Source organism: Falco peregrinus, chromosome 1 (genome assembly GCF_023634155.1).
Source record: "Falco peregrinus isolate bFalPer1 chromosome 1, bFalPer1.pri, whole genome shotgun sequence".
NCBI lineage: Eukaryota > Metazoa > Chordata > Aves > Falconiformes > Falconidae > Falco > Falco peregrinus.
Window position 1 is genome coordinate 99,400,562 of NC_073721.1, and position 12,592 is coordinate 99,413,153.

Here is a 12,592-nt window from a genome sequence, read left to right on the forward strand (position 1 = left end):
AAAGATTTAATCTGTGGCAGGGAACCTTACCAGGGTCCCAGTGGCTGAGCCAGAGGCCAACGGGTGACGGGTGGATACTGGAACAGCATGTGCCCTGAGCCTGGAAAGTTTGTAGCAGCCATCAGCTTTTAAAATGGCTTTAGTAACCTACATTCACTTGCTGCCCTTGTTAGGACTGTAATTCTTAGTACCTACTGAAGCTGATGGTAAACTTGTTCAAAGTGTCTGCAGTGTAATTCAACATCACTGAACAGTTATTTGGCACAGGTGTTTCAAAAGGTAAAGGCCTCTTAAGTCACTAATCTCATCTGTGGAAAAAAAAAAAAGCTGCTCACCAAGCAAGATGGGCTCTCCTTGGTCAATGCTCCATTTAAAAATCAAAACACTGGGATTCCCACTACATTTCTCTGAAGACTGTTTCACAGGGTAATCCACATTGCTGCTGAGCTTATTTTCTTGCTGCTTATACTGTATTGACCCTTTCGTAATCTGATTGTCCCTACACCTCTAAATTCAGCAAGACACCGGAAATAATTTTTGAAGCTTCTTTTTAGTTGTCTTTTAGCCTAAAATCTGCAACTGTTTAATCCTTTCTTCCTAAACCCATCATCTTATTTGTAGGTTTCTCCTTCTCAGAGTTCCTAAAAGAATATCTGTCTTGTGATAATGTGGGAAGATGTATATTGGGTAAAAAGGCACCTTAACTTTCTGCAAGTTATGCTTTTGTTAACTTGCTTCTGTTCCCAGTGATTTCATTCCTATAATATTCCACCTCCTGTGTTGGGGTGGTTTTGTGTTTTTTTGGTGTGTGGTTGGTTGTGGTTTTTTTTGGTGGTGGTGTGTTTTTTTTCCCTCATTTCTCTGAAGGGAAAAATGACTCTGGGTTGTGTTACTCTGTGGGCAGAGAGGGTTTCTTCAGAGCCTTTCTGGAGCAAAGCATTTGAGACAGTTGTCTGCCATGGGCTGATTCTGCACACTTTAGGCCTGTCACTTTAATAAATCAAAACATAATTCTCCCCAGATTCTCCACCCTTCAGTTTTTCCATCTGGACATGCTAAGGCTAAGGATGTGGTTGAAGTCGGGGCCAGGAGATTATCTGAGATTTTTGACTGCAGATTGTTTTGTACTTTTTTTTACCGGGTCTGTGGACAGCTGTAACCAGAATGTGTGCACTTCAGAAAAGGTACTTCTGTTCCAGTGTTCCAGGTTTAAATTTTTATGTAAGGTTTAGCAATTGAATTAAGGCTTTCCAGATCTCTGCAGGAAAATCTGTTATTTTTCCGTAACTTCTGGATTTCTAGTGGTATTCTCAGTGAGTAGAAGTGCTTTTTCCATTTCTCCTTTCAGTTCTAGACTTCTTACGTAGATGATGTGTCAACAGGTGTTGTCGGAAATAAATTTACAGTAATCTCTTACGGTGCTTATTCTGCAGCTCCCTGAACTGTAAGTGACATGCTGGCAAAACTGAACAACTGATCACCAGATACTGGCATAGTGTCAAACATGGCTTCTGAGGCTGCTCAGAATTTCCTTCAGCCACTGTCGTCTTGGATGTCTCAAATATATGAAGCTATCCAACAAGCAGGAGACTCTATATCGGCTTCACTGCTGAATTTGAGTGGAGCAAGTCGTAAGACAGAAGAAGAGAGGAACCGGGACTTGGAGAATAATGGAGGGGTTTATGAGGATTATTCTGAGGAATCGGACGATGAACAACACCTGGACCTCTGGGATGAGGAATACTTATATCCTAGAGAAGATGGCCATGTTGGTGGTCCTGATCTTGCTTCACAAGACCTCCCATGTGGCTCTGACGATGGCCCACAGAGGCAAAAACGGGTTAAAAATACTAGCAGTGTACCAGAGCAGTGCGTTGAAAGCGTCGTGTCTTTGACAGCCAATGGATCCTACTGGATGCGTGAAGATCTCCAGCTGCCTGATCGCCTTCCTACCATCACTGAAGAAGAAGGTGAGCTCTCTGTGAGGATGGGACATCACAAGCACAACCTCAGCTTGGGTGGCTCCTTAACAAGTAATAATGGCAAGGCAGGTTTTGCAGGTAAGCAGCTAGCATGCACCCTGACAGTATTACCCAGACCTCTCTTTTCTGGTCTTGATTTGATTTAGTTGCTAATCTGCTCATTATGTTCTGTGTTGTCTCTGTTTCCCACAGCTAAAATAGAACTTCCCAAATCCCAAAGAAAAAAATCTAACCTTTCCTCGTTTGTTTCCAATTCTTCTCTCGTTTGTGAGACTAATCTCATTGAAACAAGTGGAAATCTCCAGGGTGAGATGCTGTGTATTAGAAGGCAGTCAGGCCCTGTTGCTGTAGCAAAAAGTATTTTGCTCCCTCCATGTTTTGTTTCTGGTAGCAGGACCCTTCAAAGGGAGTGTTTAGCCTTAAGCCTTCGCTTTGAGAACCATCTGCCTTTGCATCGTTGCTATTAAAGATATATATAATCTCAAACCTTGTTTCTTTGTGCCAGGAATCTCAAGATGTTACTGTGCCATGTGTTGTGAAATGCTGTACTAAAAAGCCAGCCATATCTCATGATTTTATGGATGAAAGGCTCCCAAATCACTTTCCACCCCTCCCACCACCCCCACAGGCTTTTCAAATAAGACTGAAGAAGATAACAGGCAGGAGATTTTGTGAAGAACTGGATTTGATATTTTCATTTTTAAATTGGCCTAACTATGACTTCTCTGATCATTAAGTGACATGAACAGCTTTTCAGGTGATTGTATTTGGGACTGAATTTCAGCCATGTGACTCGTACTCACTCAATGCTGCCGCAGACGTGGCTGGACGTTACCTGGGTCACAGAGGACTGACAGAGATGTACATCCCAACCAGAAGCAGGAAAGCTGCGGTCCTGCTGGCACCATCCTTGGGTCTTGCTGGGTTAAAGCCACCCTTTACCAACATCCTAGGAAGAAGGATAAGAGAGGAAAGGGGGGAGTGGGGAGTGGGTTTACAATATGGAGCTGATGATGAACTTGAGACTCACTGAGGGTCCTCAGTATTTGTCTTCCAATGTCTAAATTATCTTTTTTTTTTTTTTTTTTAAGCAGGCAGTAAATGCTTTTGAAAATGTTTGTTTTATAATGACCAAGAGCTTTGCATCACTCTTGGCTTCTAAGGAAGTCTTACATATTTAGCCTTTTCTGTGCAGACTGTGGAAGATCAGCCCGTTTGTTTTCTATTTAATAGGAATATCAGACCGACAGGGTATAAACCTTAACGGTGTTCTTTAATGAATGTAAAATTAGCTCTTTTCTTTATTACTATTCCTCACACTGTTATGGCCAGGGAGTAAATAATTAAAAAGAGCTTTTGGTCTAGCTGTTCTGTCTCCCAAACTGGGCCCGCTTGTTTCATATTCCAATGGACAGTTGCCAGTTCTCAGGTTCAGCACCCCAGAGCCTCTAACCTGTGTAGATCCCCTACCTTCTGGTACCCCTATATGTTGCCTGTGTGATATCCTGCCCACAGGGTTTGTTCATAGGCAAGTCAATGCTTTAGGGCTGGAATTACTCTGTGTGCTTGGATTGTGTCTGGTGTGAGCATAGACAGAACAGGGCACGTAGTGTCCTTCCAGGGAGTTCTGCAGCCACGGATCCTCCTGGACAAGTGCTATTCAGGGCACAACCTTGTCTCCTGCAGATGGGCTGCTAGAGCAATTCACGGCAAATCCTGGGGTTTCTCAGAATAGGCTGGGGAGCAGCCATGTGCCAAATGCATTGTTTCAGTGGTGGCCTCCACATCTTTGTCCTGTCTCTGGTCTGCATCCTTGCTTACAGTGGATGGGAGAAATGGTGGTGAGGTCTCAGGGAAATGGAGGCCAGGAATGGGCTGCTGTCGCTGTCAGAGCAGTTTCTCTGCATTGTCTGCAGAGACGTCTGAGAGAGAGGGTCCTTTAGGAACGTGCGATGGAGCAGATGGATTTTCCTAGATGAATTTTCTGTGAGTTTTTGTAGAGTGACAGACAGATGCCAGAGTAACCCATCACGGCAGCTAAGGGGGAGGGTCGCTCTGAACCTCTCTCCCAGCTGAGAGCCGGTGCTGATCAAGTTGCTGTTGGACTGTCTCTTAGTATTTAGTGGCTTTCCTCCTCAGCAAACTGTCTGCAGCCATTGTGGATGGGAAGGCTGGCCTTACAGAGCTCCCCAGCACCTACATAGCTGCTGCCTAGAGCGCTCTGTTCCCACACGAAGCACTTTAGGGGGGCATTGCATAGCTTTTTGCACCAGAGGGAATGTCACTCCAAATGCTCTCAAATAGTCTTTCATCTTTTTATCTCCGCAATGCATGGCACAAAGGGCCACCCAATGGTCTCAAGACTTCATAGTCATAAAGCTGGCCATTTGAGGGTTGGAGGGCTGGGAGCTGATGCCTTTTTTCTCAGAACTAAGTTGTATAATGGGAGAGAAAGTGCTGAACTGTGATTTGAAAATGTCTTCCACAAGGTCTTTGATGTGGAAGAACTCGTTTTGCTCTAAGTGACCCTTCGCTTCCAAAACACACACATACTCTTTGTATTTTATTTTTTCAACTCTTTATTTCCTCTTTTTCCTTTAGATTCATTCTCTAACATCAAGAGTGTGAACTCTTCTGATGGTAACCTAGACATGCAGAGAGACTGTAATACTCTGGCAACTTAAAATTTCAGTCATGGATTAAAATGATCAAGAGAAGATGTTTGAGGTATCCTTATTTCTGTTAGCTTTGTTACCTAACCCTAAGTGACAATGTAAGCGAGCATATGGACTTGCTGACATTCAGCAAAGGCATTCAGTAGCATCAATATTAGCTTTGAACATTTTTCCTTCCATTTGGCATTTTTTCCCCATTTCTGCAAAATACATGTTTCCTGTTTATCCTTATATTCTTTTCAGAACATTGCATCTTGACTTTATTTCATTTAATGTACCATATTTCTCTTCACAATGGAATATTTTAAAGCTAAATTGGCACAAAACAGTAGCAATGCTGAATGCTTTTTTGTTGCCATGGAAATATTTCTGGGCACTTACTGAAGACCTGGTTGCCAATAGTAATGTAACAGAGAAAATAGATACGCTTCATTTAGCAGCCACTGGTGATTAAAGAGCCTCAGAAACTCATTACAAGGTCATTCCAATATATAGTTCATTGGGTTTAGGGGGGGGAAAAACCCAATCCTAGATGAAAATGATTTTGTTTTAAAAAAGATGCAAAACAAAATCCCATATTTGTTCCCCTTCCTTAAACTTACAGCATGCTTCTGAGATGGAATAAAATAACATTGCAGTTAAAACCCATCATTACCCCTTCTCACTTCTCCTTTTTATCAAATATGCTTTTGATCACATTTTTGCCTCCTAGTAAATGTTTCCTAGCTCCCAGAGTAGCTTTTCTCAGGCCCCAAAGCAGCACACACATTAGTGAAAACCATTCTTAGGCTTAGGGATCTAATAAAGTGTTTGAGTAATGAAATTCTTGAATTTTTAAGTCAAATGTCTGTTAGACACTGTGAGGCATGCTAATCGGCAGGGTGCATGTTTGGCTGCTGCTGAGTCCTGGTCTGTACTTAAATGATGCTAGTAATGTTGTGCCAAGTTTTCAAGCAAATGCAGGGAAAAGTTTTTCACTTTGGATGCTTTTGATTTACACTTTAAAAAGAAGGAGGTATTTTAGCAGGAAATACTGCAATGCTAGGTTTTGGTTTAAGAGGTTAGTGATGAGAAGGCAGACCCTTCCGTGCATGCAGATCCCAGCCACCATTTGCAAGTCATGTAGTTGTAAATTTTGCAAATACATACGAACTTGCTCTCGCATCTTCCTTGAGACCCTCCTTCACTGAGTCTAACCTCAATGGTTCTGACAAAGAAACAGTGTCCCATCACAGAATGGGGAGAGAGGAGCCTTTGCATCCCCTTGCAGCTAAGATGCTGCTGCTCAGCTGGCTGGGGGTGGCTGGCAAGAGCGTGGCTGCCAAATCCGTCATTGCACATTTGGCTTAAGAACTGAGAAAAAGCAGTGGAGCAATAAGCCACTTATAGCAGTAGTGTGCTGCAAGCAGCGGGGCAGAGCTGGCCAGTCTGTCTGCTTCCCAGGCTGAATCTATAGAGGGAAAAAAAAGTAATAATGAAAAAGGTGAAAAGCAGCAATAATTGTGCCATGAATGCAATGGCTTTAGCCCACTTCTTCCTCAGGGCCCATGTGCTTTACAAACAAAAAGTCAAAGTGGCCATTAAGTTAGCAGTTTCAGCAGACACCGCTCTGAAAAGGCATGGGGCCAGACACACCAGCAGAGCTGAACTATTTTTGCACAGTGAGCTCTGTGATTGAAGAGTCTCCCGAGCTGTCTGACACTGTTCATAACACCAGTGTAATATATAGGTGAGCACTACACTTAAGCTACATGTAGTCCTTGGAGATTTTTTTCCCATCAATTAGACAATCTCAATGCTAGCTAAAGATTGCATTTCAGTTGGACTAAAATACATTTTTTTTGACCTTGGAATGCTAGGAAGTTTGAGGTCCTAATAGGAATCTTGTCTAGATGGCTAGATAGTTATCCTCAATACATGTGTAAGGGGAGGAACGCCTCTGAGGCTCTGGGAGTTTTTAAAACTGGAAAGTGCTATTGCATTTACTTACCTTGGCCTCCAGCTCAACAGTGGTCATTGATTTTTGCCAGTAATTGCTGTAGCAGAGGAAATTATTCTTTCTGCTCTATAGGAGCACTCCTGACCTCTGTTTAAGACCCTTCATACGGCCAGGAATTCCTAGCAAGAAGTGGGTTTTCATTAGGTCCTATAAACCTATATAGCAGACTATATCCATAACAAGAAGATGCTGCTTGTGTGATAAATAAAACTTCTGCTTGAACCAGAGACTAAAATAGATAGATGGCCAGTCTCCATGTAAGGATCCTAAGTATTCGTGGATTTTATCACTTGTCTGGCTATGGAGCCAGCTAGTGTTCTAGCCATAACGTAGCCCTATAAAAATTAGTGCCTGTACTGAAAGCGGGGCGTTTAATGAGGCTACACTGAATCAATAGCACCGCTAGGACTGAGTAAAGAAAAGCAAAGACAGACAGTGGACAAAAGCACTTCACAGAAAATGTACCTGGCTGCTCGAGTGGGAGAAAGCTCTAACGTGACTGAGGATATGCATCTGGTCTCTGAAGAATGCAGTATGAGCCCACAGCTTTCTGAAATGAAGGGCAGATGTGAGTTTGCATTGAATGCTTTGTCTCTGGGAATTAGAGAACCACTCAGAAAATGTTTGTGCACAGACTTCTGTCCTTGTGAAAGTGGTACCATGTTCCTTTTTATATTTAAAGTACTCCTTTGCAGTTCTGTCTCTCTAAAGTTTCAGATTACAAGGGATCTTCATCTATGATGCCAAAAGTAAGTGCTGATCAGAGTACACAACAGTCCCAAAAGGAGGATAGATTGTGGTATGTCAGCTTTACAGCTGGGGGAAGGAAGCCAAGGAGTGGTTCTGAATTTTCAAAGGTGCTACCATTGTGGACTCTGTCTTGGGCCTGTCAACATTGCTGTTCATTCTCAGTTGGTGATTTTAGACACAGTGTCTTTCTAAGCCCACAGCAGATCAGTAATTTGGGATGTCACCCAGTTCCATGTCTGGTGGGCAGAGCTTCCTTGTGTTAAGCTCCCTGTGGGGCATGAGGAAGGATGTTCTGTTCAGGAGCACTTGTCATCTGCTCTAGCCATCTAGAAGGTTGTATAAGCTGTATGAAGAAGGATGTATTTGAGACGAAGAAATGCTGTTCAGTGCAGTTACAGAACAAACAGTGTGTGTGAGTGTGCGTGTTGTGCATGTATTTTCTGATCCACTTTAGCTTAGTGGCATCCTCTTCCCACTCCCCATATGGCAGTTGCGACTCTATCTTCCTCTGGGAAGGTTGTTTAGGACTCAAGAGGCTTCATTTACCAATAAACAGCATCTTGGCAGCATCTGGGAAGTGCTGCCTTTCTCCTAGAAACTCTGCCTCCTCACCTTCCATCTCCTACTACAGGCAAGGCAGGTGTGAATGATCTCATTGTGTTGTGGTGGAGGTTACGTGCAGGCGTACTAGCAGCACTCTGTGCAGAGCTGGAACATAGTATTTCTGTGTGCTGATACAAACGGTAGTACTTTTTTTCTTTTTTCTTCTATTTTTTTTTTTTTCCCTCCCTATTGCTGCTAGCTTGGCTGGCTTTGTAGAAGGCTACTTATGCAAACCCATGATGGCAGGCAAATGCAGAAGGGAATGACCATAAGGACTTAGGGAAGTGTGGATAATCCACCTGTTTCCTCCTAGCCTCTTTCATGGCTTAACAGCACAAAAACCAGTAATGTAAGCTTATAGGAGGTGGGATTGCTCTGCCAAAAGGTGAACTGGTGTTGGTCCTCACCTCTTGCTAGATAGGTGTGTGGATATGACTTACTTGTGCTTAGTTCTTTTTTGGCTGTTGTAATGACCTTTTGGCAGCAGCCATCATTTGGAGTGGCTGAAACAGTTATAGTAACCAAGGGAAAAGACTGGAATGAAAGAAAAGAGGGAAATTACAGTCATGGAGGAAAAAATGTGCACTTTTATAGACAGTGAATGATATTGTTGGGCTGTGTGGGTCTTCCAGGTAATGAGGAAGGTGTGGCTGGGCTGTACCTCTGCACATGCTGTTTGCATAATTCTCATGCGGTTTCCTCAGATTGAGTTAGGGAGGCTTCATCAGTATCTATTTGTAGACCAACACGAATGACTTAGTTTGAATCTTAAACCAATCCATAGCAAAATCTGTAGAAAATTTCTCTAGTGACTGTGAAAATAGCTGATGCTCTCATGGCTTCATCACCCTACCAAAAAGTTCCCTGATGTTCAGGCAGGTGATTAGAGAGCTCCGTATCCGTGTGAGGCGAAGCATTCCAGGAGGGACTCATTGCACTGGCTGTGAGGGCTTACCCGCACAAGCTGGACACTTGGAAGCATTTCCCTCCTCAGGCTGAGAGATCCAAGCCCATATGGTCTATACATAGCAGCGTAATCTGTGTGGGTGTATTTTCCAGCAAATAGTGTGAGAGTTGTGGTGCTGAAGAGAAAGCCCTGAATTCGGATTAATGAGAGCACTGAGGTTTGCTGAAGCTCTGTGTCACAGGGTCAATTTTGGGGTCTAGACTTACTGTCATAAATAATGTAGCTATAAAACCTTTGGGCCTGAGGGTGCAGTTTTGCAGTTGTCAGTAGCCGATGTAAAACTGCAGCTGGGATGTATCATCCTTCCCCGACCACGTAGTTGTGCAACTTTCCATACCTGGCCTCATGAGCATGCCACTGTGGGTTACCTGGGCCAGCCTGTTGCTTCAGCTGAGAGTTACCGGCTGCTTCCCTGTTCCTTTTGAATCAGGTAAGTAGGTCACATGATGGCTAAAACTGAATCAAGGGGAAGAGAACTGGGACAGGATTGTCCCTTTTGGGTGGCAGCTTTGGTCCTGAACACATATGAGTCTTGTTGTACCACATCCTCACCCACTGCTGTTGCTGGAGTCTGTGATTTTTCCCAGGAGTGCCATGGAAACGGTGGTGTTACAGCGGAGGTAAGGGGGGGGGCTGTGGTGAATCAGCCCTCTGGTAGCAAACAGAAAGTTTCAATTAGAAAAATCAGTGGGAAAATAAATATCTGCCTTGTTGCAATGCAGTTGTTATGCGTAGCCACCTCAAACACACATCTTTCTGAGGGAGTTGATTTCCACCCTGTTAATCAGCAAACAAAGACTTGTGGGTGTGAAGTGAATGGTTACAGCCTTGGGTGCTGTGAATGGTACGTAATTGGTGTGCGTATGCTGGGTCTTGCAGGTTGTGAGCGTGGTGTGGTGAAACCAGTTTCAAGAGAAACAAGAGTCAGTGTTCTGGCTTTCCTGAGCATTTCCTTGGCCAGTTTGATTTCTGCTGGGTGCCATTTTCGTGCCAATTCAGATGAATTTCCTTAAATGTAGTGGAGAGAGTTTACAACGTGACCTCCTTGCATTGGAAGGAGAAGTGCATATCCAAGCCAAGCAAACAAGTAGGAGAGGTGACTGATGGGGAACCTGGAGAAAACCAACCCATTGTGGTACAAAAGCTACCAGGAAAACTGTCACAAAAATAACGCTTATAAAGTGAAAGTTATTTTTTTTGTTAGAAGGACAGGACAGTGTTTTCTAACTTGTCGACTGTTGGGATCCAGCAGTTTTAGTTTCCGAGTCCATGAGCATTTACAGCCCGACAGCCCAGAGCGTACACAGCTACACCTGCGCCCTGCAGTGTCCCCAGCGTAGGTGCAGCATCTGCTGACAGAAGCTGCTTTTCTGCCTCTGCAGCTGCGTGTTTTCTTCAAACAACCTAACTGGGGCTGGCAGAGGGGTGTAGGCTGACTCATGGATGTAACTGCATCCACACCAGGGGCTTTCCTGGCTTAGCAGTGTCTCCTACAGTGTGTAATCTCTCTCTTTTTTTTTTTTTTTTTTCCTTCTTCTTCTCTGCAAATCCTGGGCCTGTGCTAATAAAACCCAGTAGCATAAATGAAGCCTGACTCATGCTTACTCCACACGTAAAATGTAAAGTAGGTGATTGGGAAAATCAGGGATGATTGTGCTTCTGCTTCTTGGCTGCCATTTCCTTTAGCTGTGGAAGAACCTTAGGCAGCAACGTGAGAGTCAGTCTGAAGCTGAATCTCATGTTCCTATTTTTAAAATCCAAATTTGGGAGTAGGAAAAAAGCAACAGGAAAATATGTTGATTTTCATGCTGTTTTCTGTGGGCAGTTCTCTATTTCTTTGCACAGCAGTGTGCAGGATTGGAGTTTATTGCTCTGACTGCTGTATTGTGCAGCTATAGAGGTGCTTGATGGTCAGAGCCAAATAATGTTTTGTTTCTGATTACTCTGGTTGTGGTTTTTTTTGTTTGCTTTTTTTTTTTCTTTTTGTTGGAAATGTCGCCTGGTATGAAAGCTGCCGAGTTGTGATTCTTTCTGCCTGCATTACAAACAGCCAAATGTGTTCACCTCCGAGAGCTTCTGTGTGGGTTTGGTCATGGGGTGAGGACAGATGTAGAGGTAGAGATCGATGTGTTGTGAAAGCAGGACACTGTCACTTGACACTCAGAAAAGACGTGGGGACCTTACCTTTAACTGGGCACCCAATGGCTCCTGGGTCAGTATGCCTACCAGAAGGGGACAAAACGACATAGGTCTGGGTGTGAGGAGAAAGCCCAGCTGAAGGCTGCCTTCTGTTCGTTAACAAATGAGCAGTCAGTGTTAGTCAGTGGTGCACTGTCACCATGCACAACCTCTTCATCCATAATGGCATGTGTAGAAGCATGGATTTACTGTATCACAGCACATTCTCCATCAGTTTTAAATTCATTTGAGGTCTAGGTGGATGTTGTGGATTATGTTTCTGTTTTATAACAGAAGACTCTTTTGTGATCAGGTTGTATCTCCAGATCGTTTTGCACATAAATGAAGCTATGAGATGCTCTCCTCCTTAGTCAAGCCCATAAATCAGGTAGTTGTGTTACTCTGTACTTCTTTTTGAACTCCCAGGTCAAATGGTTGACAGCAAGAGCAAGACGAAGACAGTGCAAATCAGAGCTGTAGTTGCACAGGAATTGGTAGTAGCGACTCCTCGTGTGTTGCTGCATGTTCCCTTTACAAAATGTTCCTTCTCTTTTCCAAGAAGGTTTAACAAATCCCTTGTTTGCAGCAACCTTTCCTTTCTGTGTGCAATTCAGGGTTTTGCTGAGTTAGGAGCTGTTGCAGATCACTCTTTCTCTATGTCATCGTGATCATGAAAATTTTAATGCCAGGCCTGTGTGACTGCTTCTGTAATAGCAAGGAACGTGGCACAGAGCGCTCCTGGGGTCCTGCGAGTGTATGCATTATGCATAGATGCACTGATATTGTCTTTGGTTGTATGATCAAATAAATTTTTTTTTATGTAGTACTTCTGCTTCCTTCAGGGCTTGGGGATGCTCCCACTGAAACTCTCACTGACTTCTGTAAAGCAGAATCAAAATCTTTAAGAAGAAAGTGGACAGACAAGGGCAGCATTAAATATATAGGAAAGCAGACATTTTACATTCTCAAACTTTTCATTGTTTGGCCAGAGTGATTGTTGTTTGTTGTTGGGTTTTTTAACATGCAGGCAGACAGGATGCATACAGTACATCTATATTTTACACCTACACTACCTATTTTATTCCGTTGTTGCTTTTTTTTTTCTTGGATAGGCTTTGAGCAAGTGATAAGTTATTCTTATACTCAGTAACACTGCAGAGAATTCTTGAATTATTTATTTCATGCATTTTAGCTTAGTGTATTTGGATGCCTGTAAGCTAACTTTGTAACTGATTGGGTGTTTGAAATTTCTGAATAAATAGTGGTAGTTTGAAATACCTTGCCAGAAAAAGAGGTTACCCTCCTTCCTCCCCCACTGTCTCCTCTGGGGAAAAAAATTAAAAAAAAATTAAAAAAAAAAAAAATCCTGCATCATGCCTCTTTATGAGTGGTGGGAAGCTGATTTGTAAAACAGATGCTGCATAGAAGTAATTGAGTT

At 43.2% G+C, this 12,592-nt stretch overlaps 1 protein-coding gene across 2 annotated transcripts in view; it reads left to right on the plus strand.

Moving 5' to 3' along the window:
* Window positions 1-12,592, plus strand: part of SYT16 (synaptotagmin 16) — a 78,141-nt gene that overhangs the window by 28,713 nt on the left and 36,836 nt on the right. The window contains exons 1-2 of one of the 2 annotated variants that reach the window (XM_055793814.1): window positions 1,141-1,184; window positions 1,434-2,060. In XM_055793814.1, coding sequence (XP_055649789.1) covers window positions 1,505-2,060 — 556 coding nt within the window. In that variant the 5' untranslated portion in view covers window positions 1,141-1,184; window positions 1,434-1,504. Of the gene's footprint in view, window positions 1-1,140; window positions 1,185-1,433; window positions 2,061-12,592 lie in introns of those variants that run through there. The other variant, XM_055793813.1, reaches the window with a different exon arrangement.